Source organism: Pelodiscus sinensis, chromosome 31 (genome assembly GCF_049634645.1).
Source record: "Pelodiscus sinensis isolate JC-2024 chromosome 31, ASM4963464v1, whole genome shotgun sequence".
Classification (NCBI taxonomy): Eukaryota; Metazoa; Chordata; order Testudines; family Trionychidae; genus Pelodiscus; species Pelodiscus sinensis.
Window position 1 is genome coordinate 12,238,265 of NC_134741.1, and position 11,897 is coordinate 12,250,161.

The 11,897-nt window shown below is 51.3% G+C and overlaps 1 protein-coding gene across 1 annotated transcript in view; it reads right to left on the reverse strand.

Moving 5' to 3' along the window:
• Positions 1–9,506, reverse strand: part of LOC102445624 (E3 ubiquitin-protein ligase TRIM7-like) — a 28,429-nt gene extending 18,923 nt beyond the window's left edge. Inside the window, exons 1-2 of the mRNA XM_025180053.2 lie at positions 9,333–9,506; positions 8,487–8,836 (exon numbers count right to left, since the gene is read on the reverse strand). Coding sequence (XP_025035838.2) covers positions 8,487–8,711 — 225 coding nt within the window. The 5' untranslated portion in view covers positions 8,712–8,836; positions 9,333–9,506. The remainder of the gene's footprint in view (positions 1–8,486; positions 8,837–9,332) is intronic.
• Positions 9,507–11,897: the final 2,391 nt, after the last annotated feature.

Below are 11,897 nucleotides of genomic sequence, written 5' to 3' on the forward strand. Positions count from 1 at the left end.
TAGTCCAGCTGCTCCCTTGAGATCTCTGTGCTATATCTGCTGCATAAGTGGGTACCTACAGGATATCTTTTGCCTTGTAACTCACACATGCCTATTGCATTGGACATTCTTTTTCTGCTAAGACAGTGGTCACCAACCAGAAGATGACAGTCAGTATTCCCAGCCTCCCTTCACTTCCCCCACCTGCAACTAGGAGCCTGCCACCCCTCACAAAATTGGATCCAGCGCTGGCTTCTGTGTGTGTGTGGGGCGGGGGAAGGGGTCCTGAAACTTTGCACAAGATCTGGCTTGTCAGGAAATGTGCATGCTGCTCCTCCCCTCCCCACAGCAGTGTGCACACTTTCTTATTTTCCCTTCCATTCCCCCCGCTCCAGGGAGGCAGGGTCCAGGGTGGAGGGGACGGGGGAGGAGGGGAGAGGGCTAAGATGGCAGCAGAGAATCTGGACATTGGGTATGAGGAGTGGCTGGATTTCTTAAAGGACTGGCACATGCGTTTCTTCCAGTACTTCCTGAAGATCCTGCCCAAGAGATACTTGTCCCTGGAAACCCCCAGGTACTGGCAGAGCTGCTCCTGTCCCCTCCCCACTTGTTAGAGACCCACCAGCACCCTGCTTCTGCCCCCTTCCCCCAGCCAGACACCTAGCCCCTGCTTGCTCCAGCACCATACCTACCACACAGATTCGGCACCCTTATCCCACTCACTGGACCCCTCATTTTTGGTCCCACCTCAGAGCCTAGGCAAGACCACAAAATCCACTAACCCTTGGAACCTCAGAAGAGTTAACCCAGGTCTGAAACCTTGACCCTCAGTTCTACCTACCCGCTCCCCGCTCCCCGCACCCCTCATGGGGCTGGAGTGCCAGGGGAGGGAGGTATCTCAGTTGGGGCTACATCAGTGAGCCTTGGGGTTTTTTTGAGCATTTTTTTTTAATCTCACTTGTGTGGTCCCTGAGGGTACGTCTACACTACAGCGCTAATTCGAACTAACTTAGTTCGACAGTGGACCCAGAACTTCAGGATGAGGAGGGACACCTTCCTGGAGCTCTGCGAGTGGCTCGCCCCTGCCCTGCAAAGAAGGGACACTCGCATGAGACCCGCCATCCCCCTCCAGAAGCGGGTGGCCATCGCCCTCTGGAAGCTCTCCACGCCGGACAGCTACCGATCCGTCGGGAACCAGTTCGGCGTGGGGAGATCCATCGACGGAGCGGTGCTCATGCAGGTACGGCACTCGTCAGTCACTGAGCCGGAGGGGAGGGGGGCTGCGAGGAGGGGATGGGCCGCCCCAGGGACAAAGGGGGGGCGGGAGGAGGCAAAAGTGCCCTGCACCGGAGGGGTCGGGCTGTCCCGGCCGTACTACACGCCGCCAGGGGGGTTGCTTCCGGGATTGGGGCGCGGGGCACTGCCAGGACACGCACGCTCCCAGCCACCCGGGCGCCCCACTGATTGGCGCTTTGCTGTGTCTCTCTCCGCAGGTGGTCAAGGCCATCAACCGGGTGCTGCTTCGCAGGGTGGTCCGCCTCGCCGACCCGGACGCCGTCATCCGGGGCTTCGGCGCCCTCAGCTTCCTCAACTGCGGTAGGGCCATCGACGGGACGCACATCCCAATCTGTGCCCCGGAACACCAGGCATCCCGTTACGTGAACCGCAAGGGGTACTTCTCCGTCATCCTGCAGGCCGTGTGTGACCACTGGGGACAGTTCACGGACATTAATGTGGGCTGGTCCGGCAAAGCACACGACGCCCGGGTGTACCGCAACTCCTCCGTGTGCCAGTGGCTGCAGGCCGGGACCTTCTTCCCCGACCGCCACATCAGGGTTGGGGACGTGGACATGCCCGTGTGCCTGGTGGGGGATGCCGCCTACCCACTGCAGCCCTGGCTCATGAAGCCCTACACGGGGCACCTCAATCCCTCCTGCCAAGCCTTCAATGCCAGGCTGACCAGGGCCCGCATCGTGGTGGAGGGGGCCTTCGGGCGACTGAAAGCCCGCTTTCGATGCCTCCTCACCCGTCTGGACCTGGCCGAGCACAACATCCTTCCCATGGTGGCAGCATGTTGTGTGCTCCACAATTTGTGTGAGCGAAAGGGGGAGGCTTTCCTGCCAGCCTGGATGGCTGAGGCTGACCGCATGGCTGGACACTACGGTCAGCCCCGCACCGCCGCCATCTGGAAAGCCCAGCGGGGGGCCATCCGGATCCGGGAAGCCCTGCGGGAGAGCTTCCTGGTGGAGGAGGAGGACTGACCTCTCCCTGCATGCCCCACTGGGGCCTTCTTCCACCCTACCCCCCTTCCCCTTTCCCCTCCCTACCTACTGTAAAATAAAGACACCTGTCTGTTTTTATTAATAAAATGTCTGTTTATTTCACATAACTGGGTGGTGGAAGGAAGGAATGAGGGTGGGAGAGGGGAGGGGGAAACCTGGGACGAGGGAGCTGGAAGGGGAGGGAAGGGAGGAAGGGAAAGGAAAGCTCAGGGGTGGGAGTCCGGCTGCCTCTCCCGTCTCGCCACACTGCGGGTCCGGGGGCGTCGGTGGGAAATGGTTGTGGAGGGGGGGGCAGGAGGGACGGGGGGTGTGGAGGAAGCAGGAGCGGAAGCAGGAGCGGGAGCAGGAGGAGCAGGGGGAGCAGGCGGAGGAGGAAATGGGAAGCGGTTGAGCAGGCTCTGGAGGTGGCCTGGCAGGGCACGGCCCTGCTCCTCCAGGGCCTCCAGACTCCTCCGGCGCAGCCTCAGGTCCTCTTGGACCCAGTGGTCCTGGGTGCGGATCTGGTGGTCCATGAACCGGAGGTGCCACCTTTGGTACTCCTCCTCGTTCCTGGCTCTCCTGCTTGCCCGGGCACGGGCAGCTGCTGCAGGCGGTGTGGTGCGCCCTGCAGGCCCAGGTGCTGCAGCTGTGGTGCAACAAGACCAGCGGTCAATTACCCCAGGGGCCCAGGTGTGTGAAACCCAGCTCCCCTCTGCAAGGCCAGGGCCCCTGCAGGATCCCCAGCTGCTGCTCCTTGGTGGGCAAGGCCCAGGCGCATGGTCCCAGGGCTGCCTCTCGCCCCAGCCCCCCATACACATAAGGGGAACACGATGGTACTCACAGGTGAACGCCTCCCCGGCCTCAGACGACACAGGCGAGCGGCTCTGTGGGGTGCCTCGGGGGTCCCGGGTCCTGGGCAGGCTGGCGGCAGGCTCCTGGCTCTCAGAGCCCTCCTCCTCCGTCTCCAGGAGCGGGCCCTCTGCCCCGGGGTCAATCACGTCCCGGGGGGTAGGGACGGCATGAGGCCCCAGGAGGCGGTCCAGGGCGTGGAAGTGGGGGCAGGCCTCCGGGTCGGCCCCTGGCTGGCAGGCCCGGGAGTAGGACTGCCGCAAGTCCTTAATTGTGCACCGGACCTGCTCCCGGCTGTGCTGGTGGCCCCTGGCAGCCAGGCTGGCAGCCATGCGGCCATAGACGGCCGCGTTCCTGTGGCTAGTGCGGAGATCGTGGACATTGGAGGCTTCCCCCCAAACCTCGATGAGGTCCACGATCTCCGCACTTGACCAAGCGGGCGCCCGCCTTTTGCGCCCCCGGGCAGGCTCCTGGGAGCCGCCAGGCTGGTCCTGGGGAGCAGTGGAGGGCTGGGTGTCCTCGGGTGGATGGCTCATGGTGTGGCAGGTGCAGGGTCTGCTGGCACGGGTGCTTGCAGCCTTGCAACTGGCACAAACTGTGTAGCCAGCCCGTGGCCCTTTAAGGGCTCCGGGGCCGGGAGGGGGGCAATAGAGTTTCCCTGGTGTTGGCCAGAGTGGCCACCAGGGAAACTTGGGAAGCCTTAGCCTCCCACTAGTTCGAATTAAGGGTCTACACAGCCCTTAATTCGAACTAGCTAGTTCGAACTAGGCTTAATCCTCGTAAAATGAGGTTTACCTAGTTCGAACTAAGCGCTCCGTTAGTTCGAATTAAGTTCGAACTAACGGAGCGCTAGTGTAGCGCCTAGGAAAGTTAGTTCGAACTAACGTCTGTTAGTTCGAACTAACTTTGTAGTGTAGACATACCCTGACTGATTTTCCTATGGGTCAGTAACCCTGACCCAAAACAGGTTCCCTGCCACTCCCATAAATAAAAACAATGATGAAACATTTGTGTTGGCCCCCCATCTTGCTGCAGCATGATAACACTCCTGCACCCCCACATCCTCAGTCTTCTACCACAACACTCCTGCACCATCCACACACTACAAATCTGTGTCCTGAGCCCATCATACTCCCAACCCCCCTGCCCTAAGCCTCTCATACACCCGAACCCAAACTCCTGCATCCTCACATCCACAAGCCTGCGGCTTGCTCAGCACCCCAACCCTCCACCTGACCCCAACACGCTCCAGCCTGGAGCCCCCTCCCTGAGCCAGCATCTCCTTCTCCACCTCCTCTTGCATTCAAATTCCCTCCCAGAGCTTGCACCTCTCACCCCTTCCCAACGCAAATCCCTCATTCCCTCCCCAGAGCCTCCTGTCTCAACCCAGTGAAAGTGAGTCAGGGCTGGGGAGAGGAGGGGAATGGAGTGGGTAGAGCCTTAAGGAAGGAGTGGAGTCTTGGGGAAGAGATGGGGTAGATCTTGGCTTGCTCTGACATTTAAAAAGTGATCTTGGGTGTAAGAAGGTTGGAAACCACTGTGCTAAGAGATTAGCTTCTACATTGTATCTTCTCTAAAGCTAGCCCTTCTGTTTTTTTAGTACAGTGGATGCAACAGTGAGTCCGTTGCCCACTCCCCTGGCTCTTCCAGCTGTTTAGTGAGAACAGATCTCAAGGCAAAAATGTAATTGGATGACATATTCCATGAACAAATGCACTGCACCCACATGAACAGGGTGTGATTAAATGTGTGGAGGAGAACAATGGTGCAGAAGATGTGAGCATAGGATGAGGAGAGGAAAGTTGCAGGGAATGTAAAGTAAAGACCCAGGAGGAGATTGTGAGACAGCAAACAGAACTGCTGACATATCTGGTAAAGGCACAGGAGGGGCAAAAGGAGCACAGAACCTCCCTCAAGTCTACAATGAACCACGTGCCCTCTTTATCAAGTTCTATAGTCTCCCTTCCCAGATGCCCTAGAATATACGGGGGAAGGAGAGGGATGAGGTGAAGAAGTCAAGGGAAGCCTTCTAGTCAAGGGAAGCCTTCTAGTCAACCTCCAGGGATTTATCCCAGAACAAACGGATGTCCTTCCCCCATGTGTGATTGCTGAACAGGAGAATTGTAATGTGTTATTTGCATATGTTCCTCTACCCCAAAGTTCCCACTCAGAACTCCATTTCTGTGCTTGCTTCCTTGTGTTTCCTAAAAAAAAAAAGCATGATTTCTCAACATCAGTATCTTTATTTCTTGTCTTGCATGGCACACAGGGAAGCTTTACAGGATTTACAGGCCAGCACACTTACTGCAGGGAGCTCCTCATTAAGAGCAACATACGTGACTGTTATATCACTATCAGGTCATTCACAAAGCTATTTTTCAAAGCCTCTCTGATTTGCAGTGCCTCTCAATGTGCTGTCCTTATTGCTGCTCATAATTAGTGGTGAGATGATCTGACTGGACCTTCCTTCCTGACATACAATTTTCCCCTTTACTTTGACAGGTATTATGGAGCACACAACAGGCTGCCACAATGAGAATGTTTTTGATGATGTCTAACCTAGTCAATAAACTACAAAATCTTCCCTTTACATTCTACCAAAAGCACATTCTACCATCATTCTGCACTTGCTCAGCCTATAGTTGAATTACTTCCCACTGATGTCCAAGCTGCCTGTGTACTGCTTCAAGAGCCACAAGAACAAGAAGTAGGCTGGGTCTCTAAAGATAATTATTGGCATTTCAATGTCTCCAGGGGTAGTTTTCCAATTGGAAAGAATGTTCCATCTTATACCTTTTTGAATTCAAATCCCGGGCTTCATTTGCAACTGCGGTATGCCTACATTACCCTCCTAGTTCGAACTAGGAGGGTAGTGTAGACATATCCCCACTGACTTCTGTCAACATAACATCAACAGAACTCAGCAGTTTTATTGATGGCAGTAAACCTCATTCTACGAGGAATAACACCTTTTGTCGACAGAGTTCTGTCGACAGAAGGCGTTATTGCATCTACACTGTCCTTTGCGTCTACACTGTCATGTCAACAAAGAGACTTGCTTTGTCAACAGAACTGGCTGTAGTCTAGATGCTCTTTGTCAACAGAAGCTTTGTTGACAGTAACTTACAAAAGCCTGTAGTCTAGATGTAAGGGTTTCATTCTGGAATTGCTACACTTCAGGGCAGAATAAAGCAATTCGCAAACCTCTATGAAAGTTACCTTGCACATGTGAAAGTTTTGCAGCCACTGGCCATCGTCCCATAGCTGCATAAATATGGTGTCCCACCATACTCTGCTTGTATCCTGGGACCAGAGCTGGCATTTCACTGTATCAAAAGAATCAACTGCCGCTAGCCTCTCCATTCAAGTGTTTCATATATGTCTGTGGTTGTGGCCTCCTCACATTCTTCCTTGCTCCTGGCTAGGCTCTGGAATTACCGCAGCATAATGCGTGAGGTGTTTGCAATGATGACCATAGCACTTTGTAGATGAATGGGGTCCATGCTTGCCCTGCTATGGTGTCTGCCCAAATAACCCATAGGAAAAAGGTGTGAAAAGGTTGTTTGCCATTGCTTTCAAGTGGGGGGAAGGGGAGGAGGGAGGAAATGAATGCATTATGGGGCACTGACAACGTACCCAGAATCACCTGTCACACTGTCGTCCCCCCACCATCAGGCCTTGGGAGCCTAAACCAGAAAGCAAACGGGTGCAGGAACAGTGGGATAGATATGCACAGTGTATTGCTATCAAATTAACAGTAACCACCCCAACGGGGACATGTATGTCAAACTACATCCTACTCACAAGCATAGTGGGGACATACACCTTCAACTTTACAAAATCGGGTGCTAAAAAAAAACCAATTTGCATAAATTTGATCTAATTTAGAAATGTAGACATAAGCTAAGTACTACAGGCTGGGAACCAGCTGGCTACATAACAGTTCAGCAAAAAAGGACCTGGGGATTAGAGTGGATGAGAAGCTGGATATGAGTCAACAGTGTGCCCTTATAACCAAAACAGCTAACAGCATAGTGGGATGTATTAGTATGAGCATTATTAGCAGTTATAAGGAAGTAATTATTCCCCTTTATTTGGTACTGGTGAGGCCGTATCTGGAGGGTGGTGAAGCACTGGAATGGGTTTCCTAGGGAGGTGGTGGAATCTCCATCCCAAGAGCTTTTTAAGTCCTGAATTCACAAAGTCCTAGTTGGGGTTGGTCCTGTTTTTAGCAGGAGACTGCATTTGATGACTCCTAAGGTCTCTTCCAACCCTATGATTCTATGATTCACACACAGGACATAGTTACACAGGGCGCAGAGGGAGGAGGGGACTTATGATGCCATTAATTAGTAATTAAAATCCAAAGTTATTATATATTAGACTGAACAGCAACTTAGAACTCTGTATTCCTGGGTAGCTTCCTCTAAGGGAACCACCATGTGAACATGATAAGCCCAGGAATAGAGGCCAAGGCAGACAGACCGAATTCTGATCGTCTTCACAGAACAGTTTCAGAACCTCCTGGTGTTCCCTACACACCCTCTTAATCCTTTGCTGCCTATGAACATTGTTTCTGTTTGTCACCAACTGCCTGCTTGGCCTGAGATTTCTGTCTTGCACCATTTGGCTACGTCTACACTGGCATGAATTTCCAGAAATGCTTTTAAAGGAAAAGTTTTCCATTAAAAGCATTTTCAGAAAAGCATGTCTAGATTGGCAGGATGCTTTTCCTAGATGCGGTTTTCCGCAAAAAAGCCCTGATCGCCATTTTCGCAAGAGGGGCTTTTTTGTGGAAAACAATACTATGCTGTCTACACTGGACCCTTCGCGCAAAAGTCTTTCGGAAAAAGACTTTTGCCTGAATGGGAGCAGCATAATATTTCCGGAAAAGCACTGATGATTTTACAGGAGATCGTCAGTGCTTTTCCAGAAATTCAAGGGGCCAGAGTAGACAGCTGGTAAGTTTTGCCACAAAATCAGATGATTTTGCAGAAAAACTTGCCAGCCTTTGTCTTTACTGAGGGTCATACATTGTGGTGGTGGCCTTCTTTCTGGCCTGGCAGCAGCACAGACACATCTTGCCTCACTCATGTGTGTATGGAAAGTGCTTCTCACAGAGCTGTGTTGCCCACCTCTCCCTAGTGACAGAATCATAGCTCTGGAAGGAACACTGAGTGGTCATCTAGTCCAGTAACCTGCACACACAGCAGGGGTTGGATGCCAGGAGTGTTCTGGGCTTCCTGCACCTGCCCAAAGGAAGGAACCTGCAGGGGACAGATTTAGGTGGCGCCAGAGATCAGGGGAGGAAATCTGAGAAATGAGAGATTCTGGCTCGGTGATACTGAGCGTGAACAGGGAAGGATGGAATTAATCTGGATCCAGAGTCTGTCCTACCTTGTCTGTCTGGGCAGCCTCATCCAGGAGCAGTACTGGGTGAGAGCTGTGCTCAGATGATTTCTCACAAACCACACTCATGGCTTCCCCGTCCTCACACAACAGATCCAGGGCTTTGCTATGTCTCTCATTCAGATGGGTGGTCTCTGTGTCTGTAAGACATTCCAGGCAGGTGGGACATTTGGATTTCTCTTGGATTTCCTGTACAGGAGTTGCTGTGGCCATGGCTGCTTTTGTTCTCTCTGCTTCTGTTCTAGATCCTCAATTGTTTGTAATACAAACAAAGACACTCTGCTAGTTTTTATTCCATTCCGGCTGTTTTCTGAAAGATGTTGTTTTGAGCTGATTCACTGAAAAACATAATTTTTTTAGAATGAAACTATCATAGTTTTGTTCACAAACGATGATGAAAAATAATGTCCATTTTTTAATCACTCCTGCAGACTTGCTTCTGAAAACAAGGCTTGTTTCCTGCAGTGGGAAAATCTCTCTCAATGTTTGTAACATTGTCTCTCTTATAGTGAGGTCATGAAATCTTCCTTAAAGGCAGGACCATAGTCCACCCCTGCTCACCTCTCTTCCATAGTGGTTCCCCTCCTGGATCACCCTCCCAACCATGCTTTGTGAGACTTGTATTATGAATATGCATAATTGTGACGAGGTGGCGGCATGGGCCGCCACCCCATCTGCTTGTAACTCGATTATGCTCAATGCACTGCCCGGTTCCAAATCTCCCGGGCGGAGTGGGGGGTCCGGGCCCACCCTTACTCCGGACCCCGACCCAGGGCCCTAACACCGAGAGTGTGCCTCTCAGTGGTAGCAGAGGGGCTAATACCCCAAACACACCTGCTCCCGGGTTCCACTGCCCGCCCTGGGTCCTTCTCCACTCCGCCGGCCCTTGGCCGCGCCGGTCACCCGCTGGCTCCCGTGGGCTGCCTGCCTCCTCCGCTTCCCCCTTGCCCGGGCCTCTCGGTCGCCTCCTCTCCCTCCTGACCTCCTGATTCCCCTGGCTCCGACCGCCCTTCCCCGGTCGCTGCCGCCTCCTTTATGCTCCCCCTCTCTTCCGGGTTCCCCGGCGTCGCGCCCGTGACGTCATCAACGGTGCGCCCAGGCACCACGTGATGACGCGTCTCTCCCTCGCGCGGGCCGGCCGCGCTTGTTATCTCCCTCTCGGCTACCCCGGTCGGCGGTAACAAGTGATGGGGTTGCTCCACCCCGTCACAATAATTCAAAGACATGTTAGTCAAAATGCACCATGTGACATGTCATTTTTAAAGTTACAGTTTTGAATATGTACATTCTATTCCTGTGCATGTATCATGCCTCTCTGTGAAGTTAGAAATATTCAGTGGAAACCTGTTTTATTAATATAGATCTTCTAGTGAAGGGTGCTAAGCTGCTTACGGTGGCAATGACCTGTAAATGACTTTGTTTTTCCTATAAGCCCAAACTGTGGGGCTGTGTCTACACTGGCACCTTTTTCCGGAAATGCTTAAAATGGAACAGTTTTCCATTATAAATATTTCCGGAAAAAGAGCGTCCACATTGGCAGGATGCTTTTCCGGAAAAGCCCTTTTTCTGGAAAAGCGTCCGTGGCCAATGTAGACGCGCTTTTCTGGAAAAAAGCCCCGATCGTCATTTTCGCGATCGGGGCTTTTTTCCAGAAAAGACTACTGGGCTGTCTACACTGGCCCTTTGCCGGAACAGTTTTCCGGAAAAAGGACTTTTGCCCAAGCGGGAGCAGCATAGTTTTTCCGGAAAAGCAGCTGATTTCTTACAGTAAATCGTCACTGCTTTTCCGGAAATTCAAGGGGCCAGTGTAGACAGCTCGCAGCTTATTCCGGAAAAGCGTCTGCTTTTCCGGAATAAGTGGCCCAGTGTAGACACAGCCTGGTTGTTTCTACAAAGTCATGTGACCACGCCAGCTGGTGCTGGAGTCTGTCTTGAACCTGGGATTTTCCATGGGGGATGGGGAGGGATCAACAAAGGGTTCCTGTTCTGGGGAAACTCTATTTAGGAATGGCAGAAGCAATCAGCTTGGTCTTCACCTGGCCTTTGAAATTGACTTCCCACCAAAAAAGGGTACAGAAGTGGCTGAGAGTCACAACCCAGAGAAAGTTCAGCTCTGGTTTGTGAAGAATCTGCATCTGTGGCTCAATTTTGCAGATGCAGATAAATTTTGCATCTGTGCAGACTCTAACTACAGTAATGGCAGCTAGATTTGCAGCTGTATGTTATTTCAGCAAGCTAAATACAGTCAGTTATTTTATTACAAATCTTCCTTTGCCTTCACTGAGAGTAGGATCTGGCCCAGTGCTTTTGAACAAAACGCAATAATATTATGAAGAATGGCTAAGTCAAAGTCTTGTAAAAGTCGTGTTACAGTGCTAGTAATCTGAAATGTGTTTTTATGTACATATAATATAAAAAGTAAAAAATTCTCATGGGATTACCTAATCTTTGTATTATTAACAAGTCCCTGCAAAAAAAAATCAATGGCTCTTAAGAATGCTACAAGTCCTTTTAGTTCAATGGCTTTTGAACAGCCAAGATTCACATACCTGATTTGAGAAGTTTTATGATCTTTAGTGTGTGGCTTGGTCTTCCAAAATCCTCATCCGATAATTGATAGTTTATAGTCCAAAGCCCACGCCATTGTATCAATTTGCACAGCTACGGCTAGCTGTAAAATAGCTACAGAGAGCTATTGTAGCTTTTCCTACAGTTTGTTAAGAAATCTGTTTTGTTCCAAAGGGGTAATTGTGCTTTACTTCTTCTGCTGAGAATGGCCCATTTTGAAAGCGAAAGTGCTAGAGGAAATGTGAAGTCATCATCGTTTCAACCCTTCTGATGTGGGCAGATGAGTCCTCTCTTAAAGAAACAGCCACATTTCTGCTGAAAGAGAAGTGTCAGTAGCAGCAGAGGAAATTTTCCATGTAACCCAGATCACCTGAATGCAGTAAGGATTCAGAAGGGACTCTTCTTCTTGGGGTTCTTTTGTTGGTTTGCTTTTGTAAACTGCAGTAAATGTCACAAATAATAATAATAATATTTATTTTTTAACATCTGATCATCACAATAAAAATTCTCCCAGGGTATGTCTACACTACCCCGCTAGTTTGAACTAGCAGGGTAATGTAGGCATACCGCACTTGCAAATGAAGCCCGGGATTTGAATTTCCCGGGCTTCATTTGCATAAGCGGGGAGCCACCATTTTTAAAACCCTGCTGGTTCAAACCTTGTGCAGCGCAGCTACACGGGGCACGAACTAGGTAGTTCGAACTAGGTTTCCTAGTTCAAACTACCGTTACTCCTCGTGGAATGAGGGTGTTTTTATTTATGAATCAGAAAAAGACAGAGGGACAGACATACAGGGTATGTCTACACTACAGCGCTAATTCGAACTAACT